The 12,636-nt window shown below is 39.5% G+C and overlaps 1 protein-coding gene across 2 annotated transcripts in view; it reads right to left on the reverse strand.

The window, feature by feature from the left end:
- Window positions 1-12,636, reverse strand: part of CNTNAP5 (contactin associated protein family member 5) — a gene marked incomplete at its 5' end in the record, with an annotated part of 904,555 nt that overhangs the window by 36,896 nt on the left and 855,023 nt on the right. For both annotated transcript variants that reach the window (XM_082630066.1, XM_082630065.1), the window contains one exon: window positions 5,435-5,522. In XM_082630066.1, coding sequence (XP_082486192.1) covers window positions 5,435-5,522 — 88 coding nt within the window. The remainder of the gene's footprint in view (window positions 1-5,434; window positions 5,523-12,636) is intronic.

Genomic DNA, 12,636 nt, shown 5'->3' on the forward strand with positions numbered 1-12,636 from the left:
AGCAGTACTACAATTCCTTTCCACCTAAACTTGAACATGTTTCCATATTTTAAAAAGTAACTGCTTCCTAAGTCTGCAGTACGATAAGAGTCTCCTCTCAGGAAGAAAAAAATAATAACAATTATAATAATTCCTTAATTCTTAGTTTTCTAAGATGTGTGTGTATATATATATATGTGTGTGTGTGTGTGTGTGTGTGTGTGTGTGTGTATATACAAAATGTGTATATATATATATATATATATATATACACACAAAATGTGTATATATATATATATATATATATATATATATATATATATATGCCTTCAAATTTAATGATATGTTCTGGCAGAGTAAATTAAGAGAAACCAGGATCAGAAAAAAATAATTTAAAAAATATGTATATAAATAAAAACACAGCTTCTTTTAGAAGTTTCAAGCTCTCTAAATTTCTAAATATGTCGGAATGTCCAAGTTCTTTTACCAGGGTTGAGTGAGACAGAAACTTAGAAACACACTGGTAAGTCACACTATTTGAATCGAAGGAATGTGCTTCTATGTTTTCTAAAGAATTCAGTAATTTCCCAGAAACAGATGATCTTGTCCAAAAGGGTGACTTCCCTAAATATATACACTTTTTTCTTTTTAATGTTACCTTCTCTTTAATACATTCATGTAATAGACCAGAACCAAGAAATCTTTCTTAAAAGTCAAAGAACATTAATAAACCAAGGAATAAACCTAACAACAGCCCATGACTTACCATTGGTAAATACCTATAATGCAATTTTAATGTCAATGATTTTATCTTCTATTTTCATGGACTAGTCTCTACATCATAGGAATTCCCAAGAAAGAGACTTTTATTCATCATGGTATGTGTGTAGGCACATACCATATAGAACCATCATTGGTACTAAATAACTACCTTCTAGAATGGTGAATTGATTGGCTCTTCCTCTTACAGAAAGAAAATGAATAAATGGGTTCTGCTTTACAGTGGGATGTTGTTAATGGTATTGAAGAAAATTGTGACAACAGATTTACTACACTTATTTGCCCTTGGTCTATCCTATGAAAAATGCTTGCAAATCCTTGTCTTAGAGTTGAAAATTTCCAACTGATTACTAGAGTTTTCTAAAGTTGTGGAGTAGGGTTGCATTTGTCATAAATACCATGTACCCATTCCTGCACCATCCCTTCTTATAACAAATAAGAGTTCTTTCCAATGCATGAGGCTTCTTTCCAAAGGGTCTGCAAGATAGATGTCCCTCCTTAATAATGGACATGATGTTTATATCACCTTTCCTCACCTCCAGATATAGACCTTTCATAGACCAGAAGCACTGAGGTTAATTGTGGATCCAAGTGCTCTTGTCTGTTTATAGCAATTTGGATGGGAAGGAAGGTGGGGAGGCAGGAGTCTCCCACACTTAGCCCAGTGAAGACATTTTATTGGATACTCTTCCTCAACCATAATCAAATTCTTTCCTATCTTTTCCCAAACAAAATGAAAAGCTGGCCCTCAGTAATTTAGTACCCTGCTTTAAATTTTCATCCTTTCAATCTTATGTTTTATGGGTTTAGTTAAAAAGACAGAAATGCCACAGGAATATCATACACAGTGGCAAGATTAATAGAGAGAAATTTTTAAATAAGAGGATATTTCTAGAGCTGCCATTACACACACTAGGTGTCATGAAAACAGCCAGAGCTTGGTGGTCTTACAGCCCTAATGATCTCCCTTCCCAAAATTGTCCTGACTTGGTTGAAGTGAGGATTCAATGGCTCAAGATGTATTTAGGTGTCAGGGGACATATAATAGACCAGATACTACAAAAAATAATTCTGCTTCATTAAAATCAATCAACACATTTTTAATGTCTTGCTAAGCTTCAGGAAACAAAGAGGAATCCTAAGTTTGGGGGATACTTATTGGGGAAGAAAGATGAAACCAAGACAGTGAGTCATCAACCAACATTAAAGTTGTATCAAGGAAAAGTACCTAAATCGTCTTGAAGAAGAATAGGAATCCTAGCCTTGAGTTATTGCTAGGTGAAGATGTTCAACCTATGACTCTTACATTCAAATCAGTGAAAAGGGGACAAGATAAATAAAATCACCTAACAGAAAAGGGCATAAGTATAAAACCTCTCCACCTGGGATGTGGCTCTTGATTGAAAAAAAAAAAAAAACTGTAACAAAAATAATAATAAAATGACATATTATGATATGATATGATATTATGATATCAAGAGGTTTGGTCTCATTCAGGCCTTGAGCTTAAATTTATATTCACTCTCTGTCTAGAATAAAACCCAAAATGAGAAACTGAAATAATTTGAAATTGGTAGCATGTCCTGGCACCAGGCGGAAGCAAACACAAATCTTGCCTGGAGGAAAGCTTTCCAATTTCTGATCATCAATGTTCCTACAAATCAATTTCAACCAAAAATGAGCTCACACACGTACTTATACACACACATAGCATAGGAGAACAAGCTATCATAGGAAAGAGTTAGAAAACAGAAAATAATAGATTTAGATCCATATGGACTTCCAATATTGGGAATATCAGAGACAAGATGTTTAATAACTAATAATGGAATACTTAAAGACACAAAAAGATTTAAAAAATAAGTGGGAACAACAGATTATCTTAATTAAAAGGCACATTTGAAAAAGGATAAAGTATTACTTTAAAAAAACATAATCAATGAAAAAATGATTCATTGAATAGGTTTAATGGGATATTAGGCATAAATGAAAAGAGAATTCATGAATTTGAAGATAAAACCCAATGAATATCCCAGAATGTGAGACAGTGATATAAAGAATAAAACTTATTTATAAGACGATGGTAAGACACATGAGGATAGAGTTTAAAAGTCTAAGGTTTATCTAGTGCAGGCCAAAAGTAATTAAGTAGAGAGAATAAGAAAGAAGCATTACTGAGATGCTGAGAATTTTTGAGAGCTAATGGATAGATACATATGAATAATACATATGAACTAGATACATAGGAACTAATGAATAAATGCAGGAAACATAAACATATCAAATAAGACAATTAAAAATAACCACAATCAGACACATGGTAATAAGACTACCAAACACCAAATTAAAAGAAATGACCATAAAAGTAGGTTTTGGGTGTTGGGAGTGGTGGTGGTCAGAGCACTTTCAAAGGCAGGACAGGCTGACAGACAGCTTTTCAATAGCCAGATCAGAAGAGTCCAGTATTGTGCTGGCGAGGGTTTAACCTGGATGTCTAGCAGCAGGGAGAGCCCTGACTTGCAGAATTTCTGAGCTCCATGGAGTAAACACTCCCAGGATGGCTGATTTCAAACTACCCTTGTGACATCACAGAATTGGGCAGAGATGTATGTAACAGGTCCTTATGAGCCATTGTGAGCTGGCTCCTTCACACCCATGGATAAATCCTTCAATGTCAATTTGTATGTCTAGTAAAATTATCTTCCAGGAATAAAGATGAAAGGTGAAACTCCTGTTTTCAGATAAAGGACCCCTCATACAGAAAAAAAATTCAAAAGAATTTACTTCGGAAACAAGGAAATCGAATCTGGTAGAAAGTAGAAGGTTCCAACAAATTAGTGACTGAATTAATAAAACACAAAAGCAGTGTCTACATGAAATAATAATAATTATTAGTAGGAGGGGGGAATGGAATAAGAAATAAGTGTAAAATTCAATCTAGAAGTCAGTCACTGTTGATTGGCTCATTCAACTGCCATTTTAGCAACTAAAACTGACATTTCCCAGACCTGACAGCAGATAGATTTCTGGATGCACATTATGTTCTGGAAATTAAGTACTGTTTATGAATCTGGAAGGCTATAGTGTGACAGGAGTCATTTTTCTGCCTTTTCAGCTTTTTCTACTGGCCAGCAAATTCATGGTAACCTGAAGTATTCTCTGCCACCCTTTTTTTTTTTAATAAATTCTTTTTTATTATTATTATTATTTTTTAAACCCACATTTGTTTATTTATTTATTTTTTTGGCTATGTTGGTTCTTCACTTCTGTGCAAGGGCTTTCTCTAGTTGTGGCAAGCGGGGGGTCACTCTTCATTGTGGTGCGTGGGCCTCTCACTATCGAGGCCTCTTTTGTTGCTGGAGCACAGGCTCCAGATGCGCAGGCTCAGTAGCTGTGGCTCACGGGCCCAGTTGTTCCGCAGCATGTGGGATCTTCCCAGACCAGGGCTCGAACCCGTGTCCCCTGCATTAGCAGGCAGATTCTCAACCACTGCGCCACCAGGGAAGCCCTCTGCCACCCTTTTTAAGAGAGCTTCTCCACCTCTTGGGAGTTGACACATGCCACTGCGGCCACAGTGGCATCTGGAATCTAGTCTCACATAAGGGATGGCCTGGGAGTTAATAGCTCCCACTCATGAGCTCAGAGCTGCCTGGAGAGTTACTCCAAAAGACTCTAACAAGAATGCACACTGTAAGTGTGGCCACAATTTTAAAAGAAACTTATTTCCTGAGTTAAATCAATTCCTGCTTAAAATGCCTCGGGTTACTAATGTTTTCTGCACTGTATTGTGACTGAGAGAATAAGAAAGAACATGCTAGAATCACAGGAAAGTTGACAAGTAGAAAATAAGGAGGCAGAAACAAATCCAATCATACAAGTAACCCCCAAATGCACAGGGGCTTACATTTGCAAATTTATAAAATAGAAGATGGCCAAACTGGATACAAATGCAGTATTTAGCTATAGCTCTTCACAAGCTCATATATAAGGCTAAAAAAAGAAAAGATTGAAAGGGAAATATGGAAAATGATATACCAGGCAAATACTAACTAAAGCAAAACTGAATTAGCTATATTAATAACAAACTAAATTAAGCACAGAGACATTAAAGTTAAAAAATATTACTTCAGTGTGAAAAAAAGTTCAATTCACTGAGAAGATACAAAAAAATTCAATCTTGCCTACACCCAATAAAAGTCATCATTAGACATAAAATGCAAATTCACAGAACTTCCTGTAGGAAAAAAGAACATCCATTATTATCATAGGAGATTCCAATCCTCTCTGAATTTTTGATAAATTAGAAAACAGATTAAGTACTTACAGAATTAAATAATTGGGTTGTTCAAATCCTTAAATTATTTAAGTGAAATTTACATAAATTAAACTAAAAGAACTCAGTAAACGCTTTAAGTTAATTAATTTGAAATTAGGTAAAAAATAATTATTTTGGTGAATCACTTTGTTCATTTACCTTACTCGGGATTCTACAAAATAGATATACATGTCACTTTGTGGTCCTGCCACACGTACCTCTCAGCCTCCTATAGCAGGACTCTTGGTTCTACATCTTGGATATTATCTGCATCTTGGTGCTTCCCCTGATGAAAATTATTTATTACTTTATTTATTTTAACAGAGCTTGCCGGAAAGGCATGGACTAGAAAAAACAAACCTGTGACTTTGCCCAAAGTGAGGGACCTGATAGCCCTGAACTCAACCTCTGAGGAGAAGTTATAACTGAGCCGGAGGTGCTGATCCATCTGCAGGAAAAGAGAAAACAAAGAGGCATCAGCAGAGGTCCGCATGTCCAGCACATGAAACATTCCCATATGAAACGGCTTTGAAAACACACGCAGGGAAGAGCCCTCTCTGGGACTTTCTCTCTGGAGAGATGAGAAATGTCTCGCTAATTCTCCCACAATGCACATAAAATACCCGTTTCTTTACTCTTGGTGAAATAAAGGCTTTCACACAAGTCTTCTCTCTGGGAAATTCTGTACAGCTTTTCACAGGTATTTATCTCCCCACTGAGAGTTTCTCACCAAATTCTTTGCTGCAAACAAGCACACAAATGAAGCCTTTCAAGAATGCTCGCTGTGCAGGATTAACATTAAAAGGAAAGCAGGTATTCATTCCCAATCTCTCCCCCCTTCTTCCCTTTTGGTCCTTAAAACCATTACTGCCTCCTTTGCTCCAATCATTCAGACCTGGCTTCATTCATGGGTGCCCTGGGGGATTTTCCTGAGTGAATATTTCAGTTTGACGAAAGGTTTGACCCTGGAGAGGGAAGACTAGCTGAACAGTTGCCACCAACACGAACAGATGTTAATCCCATCTTGCAGACGAGTGAAAGCCACGAGGGGGATTCCTTGGGACTTTATCTCTAGGGTCATTCTTTAGGGAACCCTCCTTTCTACACACATTGTTAATTCCAGTTCCATCTCTTTGTTCTCCTCCCCATTTCAAGACATCGTTTCCCATCCATCCCCAGGTTTTTTCTGTCTAGTCAAACCCTACCAGTATCTTCCCGGCTCTACTCTGAATATTCATATGATGTTATCCCTGGGGAGGATCCTTGTAACATATCACAGTTCACCTGTAGGAAGAGGAGACTAAGACCCCATCAGCTGCGTGCCCGTCCCCGGGCTACCCTTGGGGAGGAGCTGATCAGGACACATACCCAGTGCTCCCAGCTCCCACCACCAGGGCCCTCCTTCTGCACCCACTGCTGCTCAGTGACCCTCTTCCAGGACTCTGGGTCCTGTGGTGGTTTCTGCTGTGAAGGAAGTCAGTGGCTATGACTTGTGACATGTGACTATATGGTTTATTTCTTTTTCATTCATGAAATTATGCTTAATAATACTTGTTATTTATTGAAGACTTGGTATGGATGAGACACCATACTAAAGTATCCTTCAAAATGCATTCTTCCCTATCATACTGTGAAATAGACATTATTACCCCTGTATTTCAGATGGTGGAACTGATGTCACAGAGATCACAAATTTGGGCAAGGGCACACAGCATCACATAGCAGTGTCCCCTCGGCATGTGGCTGGCCAACCACACAATATGGCGTTTGCTTTACTTGTCCATATCTCTCTAGATGCCTGAGCGGCTTGTAGACAATCACTGTGTGTTCTTATTTCTGAATTTCTACAAAATTCATTCAACAAATGTTTGAGCATCTCTTATGTGCCAGATACTGTTCTAAGTATTCCCAGTGTCCACCTCCTCCCAGAAGCTTTCCTTGATGCTTTGGTTAGATTAATTGATCCTGTTCTCTGTTTCATGGTGCCTTTTTATTTTTTTCTACCTCTAACCTTGCATTGAAGATGCTGTATTTTAATGATCTGCTCTCTCTCTCTCTGTCTCTCTCTCCCCCTCATTTTTCCCCCCTAAACTATTGGCTTTTTGAGGACATCTTATGGATATGCGTTTTCTGTAGGTCCTAGTACAGAAACTGGGAAAGTAACTCCAAAGATAGGTTTGTTGAGTGAATAAACAAACATCCTGTACTGATTCCCTTTCTATCTTTTGGGCTATGAAGACAGCATCCATCACAACACCAGGATGCCTCTGGCTGCCCTGGTGGCCTCCACACCTTTATACAACATAGGGTTTTTCATACCCATGGTCCTCACCTGTAATCTATTTAATGCCCAGATTCCATCCTTGCCCTGAAGGAGTTTTCTCTCTGCCTTATCACAGAGCTCTCACCTACACTCTGGAACTGTCTCTTCCAGCAAGGGGCAGGGTGCCTCTTCTCATGTTTTGTTGCCCAGGTTGGAGAGGAGGCTAAAGTGAGTGGGAATTTCCTGCTGAGTGGAGAGTAGAAGGATTCTTAGAACTGAAGGTTGAGCTCAGATTCCTCTAGCTTCTGCCTGTCATCTCCTCCCCAGCCTCCAAAGGATCAATTTCCTATATAAGTGATTCCCTCAACACTACCACACTTGGAAGAGCTAATTGTTCTAGTATATAAGTCATTCTTGTCCTACTGTTCTGCTTTGTGGGAACTTACCTGGTCCTTTCTACTTTAACCAGATGACAAATAAGAGGGAGGAGGTGAATGACACTTAATCAAAGGGTTATTTTTTTAATAAGTATTTATAAAGGTTTGGAGATGAAGGTAGGATGATTCAAAGAAGGCTTGAGATAGTTGGGGAATTGATTCCAGCCCTGACATGGAGTGAGGGCACCTGAGTGTACCTGAGGACAGCCTTAGTACTGACTCAGGTGCTGGGTTACCCATTTGAAAAGCTTAGCAAATGCACAGGGCAAAAGCAAAAAAAGTGAGGGGTTGTACCACAAATTAATTTCTAGGACCTCAATCTTTATGATAGGGGTTAGACAATCACTGAAGTCTTCAACGAGAAATACATTATTATGTTATATTCCCTTATGTTTATTTTATGCTTTAGGATTGCTTTTCTTTTTAACTGCTCTTGGTGAGGTGGTGAGAGAATGAAGTACCACAGTCCTTTAAACTTTAGGGTGCCTAAAATTTTTAATCTGGCCTCGAGAAGCTTTGTTAATCTCAGAATCAAGGATGCACAGTGGTCTTGTCAAGTCATTAAGTGTGATGAGAAAAGGAGGGAAATTGAACAAATCTTTTTCTTTTTTTTTTTTTTTTTTTTTTTTTTGTGATCCCTAGACACCAAGCTTTGTGCTTGGTCCTTTAGTTATGATCTTTCACAGAACCTTTACCAGAACCGACTGAGCTCAGCTACATTTGCACCCCAGCCCATCCCCACAACACTCAAACTTTTTTTATGGATAAATAGACTGAACCTCAGAAATGTGCATAACCCATCTAAGATCCCAGAGCATAAGTGATGGAGCTGGGATTTACACCCAAGCCTGTCCCACACTAGGGATCCATCTCTTGATCTCAGGGTCTTCACCTCTCAAAGGAAGACATTAACTCCATGGATTGAAAATGCTGGGCTTCCTCCTTCTTTTCAGCTTGTAATTGTGCTGGCATTTTGATAACCTGGGTTAATCTGTTTAATGACATTAATATATTTTAAGTAGGGACCCTGTAGATTACCTCCACCACCAGGGCACGGGTTGGGGCACCTGAGCCTTAGAAATGACTGGCCAAATAACAATTCTCAAATCATCACCAGGATTTCCCACTCTTGTCTGCAGCCCTGGTCCCTAAGGACTCCTTCCTAGAGTCACACAGAGCAGAGAGGAGAAGGACTAGCAACTCAAGATGATACCTTATAGGAGGGTCTGTTCTTAGCTACTGGAGGCCTCTGGCTGGCTAAGTATAGTGCTAACCATCTGCCCTCTTTTTATAACTGGTTCTGAGTAATGCCTGAGACTGAGATGGAGTAGTAGCTTACCCCTTTCTGTTTTTACTAAATAGCTTGTTCCTTTTCTTTTCTATTTTTTTTGTTGTTGTTGTTTTGGGTTTTGTTGTTGTTGCTTTCTAAAGTTGGCTGCGCAAGATACACGGGATCTTAGCTCCCCAACCAGGGACTGAACCTGCACCCTCTGCAGCGAAAGCACAGGGTCCTAACCACTGGACTGCCAGGGAAGACTTGTTCTAAGTCGGGAGGAAGGAGAAGAGATAGGGCAAGGGGGTCTGGGAGTGTAACAGAGACAAGTATGTCATGTGACTGTGTCAATAACTTGATTTAAAGTTAAAAAACAAAGAAACTCTCCATCTCCATTTTTTTCTGCTACTTCTGTGCTTTGGAAATGGTATGTCTTCCACTGATATGTGTTTATCATTGACTATTGATTGATTGGTGGGAACCCTTGAGATGGAGAAGAGAAGGGAGTACTCCATTATTCTCTCGCTGCCCTATTTGTGCCTTGTGTTTGCAGAAAGAAGACAGGAAATAGAAAGAAAAAGAGAAGGGGTCATATATGCAAATGCCCACCAGCATGCAGCCTAGATGTCCCATCAAGGCCTCAGTCAAGACATGTTCAAAAAAGATGTCATCATTTCCACCTCCTTTGTCCTCTAATCCAGCCTCAACCCAAAGACTTTTAACTCTTCTTTCAAGAGTCAATACTAGAGGTGAGTCCATTAAATTATAATCACTTAGGAATTGTGATTGTGTCCTATATTTGCCAAGGACTCCTGAACTTCCCCCGAATCAGAAAAACGAATATTCAGTCTTGACTTATCCCATAATCCATATCCAGACAGTCACCTAAGGCTACTGACGTTCCTTTCAGACCTTTCTCAAGTCTTCCTCTCATTGGCTACCCCACTGCACTAGTTGAGGACCTTATCTTCTCTTCCTGCTTGGTCTCCATCCTATATCTCATGGCTCCCAAATGTGTATTTCCATGGAGCAATCACAGTGAGCCTCGGGAAACAAAAGCCTACCCATGCCACTTTCCCTGCCTAAGATCCAGTGGTTTGCCTTCCCCTCTCCACAGGGCTAATTTAATCTTCTCCACATAAGCCTTGTGGAATTAATTCACCTAGGTCAAAAATATTTATTAAGGATCTGCTATATGTGAGACACTGCTTGATAAATTGGGGGTTCCATGGTAATGAAAATAAACAAGAATCCCTGTCCTCATGAAGCTTACATTCTAGAGGAGAGAGATAGGACAAGAAATTAGATAAATAGATAAGTTGTATCGGATGCTAGTGATTAAGTGGTTTAGGATTGAAGTCAAGGAGCTGGATTGCTGTATTAAATAAGGCACTCAAAGATGACATCCTTGAGTCAAATTTTGAGTGAAGTCCTGAAGGAAGTACAAGTACAGGTAAGCAATGTAGATACATGAACAATCGTGTTCTAGGCAAAGCAAACTCAAGCATATTCAAGAGCTCTGGAAATAGCAAGCAGGCCAGAGTGGCCTGAGTGGAGTTACAGAGGGGACAGGAATAGGTGAGATCAGAGAAGTCACAGCAGGAAGCGAGCAAGGTGTGTGCAGTCATGGAGGTGCTCTTAAGCCACTGCAAGATCTTTGGCTTTACTCTGCATAAGAAAGGAAACCATGGAAGGGTTCTGGACAGAAGAGTGTCACGATTTGACTAAAGTTTTAATAGGATCACTCGGGTTGCTGTGTTCAGAAGAGGCTGTAGGGGAACAAAAAGAGGCACAGGGGTATGTCAATTAAAGGCAACCCATGTGATCCAGCAATCCCATTCCCAGGCAAATATCCAGAGAAAACTCTAATTAGAAAACATACATGAACCCCAATGTTCATAACAGTACTATCTGCAATAGCCAGGACAGGGAAGCAATTGAAGTGTCCATCGACAGATGAACAGATAAAGAATATGTGATATATACATACAATGTAATATTACCCAGCCATAAAAAAGAATGAAATAATGTCATTTGCAGTAACATGGATGGACCTAGAGATTATCAAACTAAGTGAAGTAAACCAGACAGAGAAAGAAAGATGTCATATGATATCACTCATATGTGGAATCTAAAAAATGATACAGATGAACTTATTTATGAAACAGAAACAGACTCACAGACATAGAAAACAAACTTATGGTTACCAAAGGGGAAAGGGAGTGGGGGAGGGATAAATTGGGAGGTTGAGATTACCATAAAGACACTACTATATATATAATAGATAAACAACAAGGTCCTGCTGTATAGCACAGGGAACTATATTCAATATCTTGTAATAAACCATAATGGAAAAGAACATATACAAAAGAAAAGGTCACTGTGTCAAATGCCAGTGAAAGACAAATGAGGAAAAGACCATTGGATTTGGCAAGATCCAGCCACTGCTCTCTTGAGAAGTGTGATTTTGTGGCCGCTCAGTGACAAACCTTCATTGGGTAGGTTTAAGAAAAAGGAAGAGGAAATTTGGAGAACAAGCCTATAATCAATATTTCCAAGGAATTGGGCAATAAACTGAAAGAGAAAATGGGGCAGTACATGGAGTCAGATAAGAGAGTGAGTTTTCCTTCCCTCCCGACACTGTACTTTTTTGTTCATGTTTTTGGTTTTCTTTAATGCCTGTAATACTTGCATGCTTTATGCTTTGGGAAGCCATTAAGTAGAGCTGGGAAAATGCTGTAAAGAAAGGTGGGGAGGGTAATGCTGCAGTGATGCTGTCCACTAGGTATGAGATCTGGCCCACAAGTGATTGGCCAGGTATTTGGTAGAGCCATTAGCTGTTCGTTTTCAGCAACAAGAGGGAAAGAGGTGCACAGACACAGATGGAAGTAGGTGGAGAAATGTGCTGAGAGTGTGAGGATGTTCTCTTCTGAATGCTACATTCTTTCACAGAAAGAAGGAAATGAAGTCATCTACCAAGAGTGAAGATTGAATTGCAATTGTCGGCCGTCTAAGGAGAGAGGGGAAGTTTAAAATTGCCATCTAGGAGATCAGGAGGATGGATGAATTAACAAAGACTAAGAGGTGATTTCTGGGCAGATTTAAGAGCTCACCTGAGGTCATGATTCTAAAGGGGGATGGTCTGGACTCTGCCCATTTTCTATTGTGATCCACTATTGCCTGATGCTCCCCTGGGAATTCTGTGGCATACCTGACACACTCTGCTCTTTCAGACAGTTTTGCAGGGGCTCACTGGGACCCTCTGCCTCTTTCTTCCCCACCCAGCCAATTCAAAATCAACGTCAAGACTCAATTTACTCCCAACTTCCTCCAGAATGTAAGTACTGCTGATCTTTGGACAACATGTGTTTGAACTGTGCAGGTCCATTTATATGAGGAATTTTTTCAATGGTAAATATTATACAACAGTACTACGGGATCCTCCATTGGTTGAATCCACAGATGGGGAACTGTGGATACAGAGGAACTGAAGACAGTGAGCGCCACCTATAACTTATACACAAGTTTCTGAGTGGGTGGGGTGTCGGTGCCCCTAACCTCCCCTCCTTGTTGTTCAGGGTTACCCGTA

This window comes from Mesoplodon mirus (genome assembly GCF_964341445.2).
Source record: "Mesoplodon mirus genome assembly, chromosome: 8".
In the NCBI taxonomy this organism is placed as follows: Eukaryota; Metazoa; Chordata; class Mammalia; order Artiodactyla; family Ziphiidae; genus Mesoplodon; species Mesoplodon mirus.